We start from the raw sequence: 2373 nt of genomic DNA on the forward strand, positions 1-2373 counted from the left end.
AGCCGGGCGTGGCAGTGCGCGCCTGTAGTTCCAGCTACTTGGAAGGCTGAGGCGGAAGGATCGCCAGAGCCCAGTAGGTCGAGGCTGCGGTGGCTGGGAGCGGCCACTGCACTCCAGTCTGGACAACAGAGTGAGACTCCCAACTCAAAAAAGAAAAAATAGTTCTGATCTTGTGGACATCCTGAAAGTATCTGAGGGACAACCCCCCACCCCAGGATTGGCAGACCCTACTTTGAGATCTTCTACAGAATCCAGAGCTGCTTATGTGTATGTGATTTCTCATAGTCATTCTGTTATCACTAGCACCAACTAATACAGGCCAGCTGTACTATCAAAGCTGGGCATGGTGACAGGTGCCTGTAGTCCCAGCTGCATACTTGGGAGTCTGAGGTTGGGATATCCTGTGAGCCCAGGAGTTTGAGGCTATCCTGGGCAACATAGTGTGACCCTGTTTCTTCCTTTTTTTTTTTTTTTTTTTTTTTGAGTTGGAGTCTTATTCTATTGCCCAGGCTAGAGTACGGTAGCATGGTCATGGCCACTGCAGCCTCTACCTGCTGGGCTCAGGTGATCCTTCCACCTCAGCCTTTCAGGTAGCTGGAATTACAGACACGTACCACCACACCTGGCTAATTTTTTGATTTGTTGTAGAGATGAAGTCTCACCAAGTTGCCCAGGCTGATCTCAAACACATGGGCAGTCCTCTCACCTTGGCCTCCCAAAGTGCAGTTATAGGCATGAGCCACCGCGTTAATCTCTACTTTATAAACAAGACAATTGACGTGTAGGTAGTATAAATGACTTGTCCAAGGTTGCTTATATTAAATGAAATAGTAGAGGGAGTTATCTAAGGAGGTGGTTCTGTTTATGAAGAGAAAGAAATTGTAATTGGTAAACGCATCTAATGGTATCCTTTTTATTTATTCTTAGAGATATTTTAAATCCAAAGGATGGAATCCGTGTTCAGCTGGAAGATACTACCTCTGGCAAAAATTTTTGCAGCTCAACTTGTCTTTCATCATATGAAGAAAAAAGAAAACCATTTGTTGCCATATGTACTAATAGCATTTTGACCAAGTGCAGCATGTGTCAGAAGACTGCTATTGTAAGTAGGAAATTTTTTAACCTTTAGAGGAATTCTGATGATTCTGCTTAAATATTAGAGTTTTGAGGGCATCCTTTTTTTAAATTTATTTTTAGATTAGAAAATATAGTTTATTAACAAAGTAAATTAGAGGGAAAGAAAGAGATTGACCTTCCCAAAGCAGGGAAGGGGGCCAAAGCCAGGAAGCGTGGCGACAGCCATAGCTCACAGAGCACATGACCACAACCAGAGACTACTAAGGCAATGGTCTTTACTGCATCTTTTTTTAAAATCCTAGATTCAATATGAAATAAGATAGCAGAATGTGAAACATAACTTCTGCAGTAATGCCTGCTTTTCAGAGTTTCACACTGCTAACAACCTCATTATGAACTGTTGTGAGATCTGTGGAGTTTACTGTTATACCAGCTCTAGTCTGTTCCACATACTTTAGATGGAAGGACTCACTACTTTAGTAGTTAAAAGAATATTATAGCATAGAAGCAGGTATGAATAAAGATCTATTGTTTCTCTCATTAGTTAGTCTATGAATGGTTCCACGCTGGTAAAATGTGGGAATATAGTTATTAGTACCTTTATGAATACTTTCAGTTGGCAAGTTGATGAAGATAAAATAAAGGAATTCTGACAGTTTCTTGCATAAGGAACTGATGATAAGGCTGGGCATGGTGGCTCATGCCTGTAATCCCAGCACTTTGGAAAGCCAACAGGAGAATTGCATGAGCCCCAGAGGTCAAGACCAGTCTGGGCAACATAGCAAAACCCTGTCTCTATTTGTTTTTTAATTAAAGATAAAGAAAATTAATGATAAATGCTTTGTGGGAATTTTCCTAAAGCATTTCATACTGATGATCTTGCCTTGAAGTAAACCTGTTTTTGGAACCTGTTTTTGTTTTGTTTTAGAGTCGGAGTCTCACTATCACCCAGGCTGGAGTGCAGTGGCATGCTCATGGCCACTGCAGCCTTGACCTGCTGGGCTGAGGTGATTCTTCTGCCTCAGCCTTTCAAGTAGCTGGAACCACAGGTGTGTGCCACCATGCCAGGCTAATTTTTTGATTTATTGTAGAGAACAAGGTCTCGTCAAATTGCCCAGGCTGTTCTCGAACCCTTGGACTCAGGCAATACTCTTGTCTCCTCTTCCCAAAGTGCTAGGATTACAGATGTGAGCCACCATGCCTGACCAGAGCCGGTTTATAAGCTACAAATAAAGATAGCAGAAATAACATAATAGGTCGGGCACAGTGGCTCATATCTTTTTTTTTTTTTTTTTT

The 2373-nt window shown here is 41.9% G+C and overlaps 1 protein-coding gene across 1 annotated transcript in view; it reads left to right on the forward strand.

Moving 5' to 3' along the window:
• ZMYM1 (zinc finger MYM-type containing 1) overlaps nt 1-2373 on the forward strand; it is a 26207-nt gene that overhangs the window by 13968 nt on the left and 9866 nt on the right. The window contains 3 exon segments of the mRNA XM_008050187.2: nt 928-1102; nt 1380-1542; nt 1545-1588. Of these exon segments, the coding sequence (XP_008048378.1) occupies nt 928-1102; nt 1380-1542; nt 1545-1588 (382 nt within the window).

The sequence above is a fragment of the Carlito syrichta genome, unplaced genomic scaffold (genome assembly GCF_000164805.1).
Source record: "Carlito syrichta isolate Samal-C Ts95f unplaced genomic scaffold, Tarsius_syrichta-2.0.1 Scaffold143178, whole genome shotgun sequence".
NCBI lineage: Eukaryota > Metazoa > Chordata > Mammalia > Primates > Tarsiidae > Carlito > Carlito syrichta.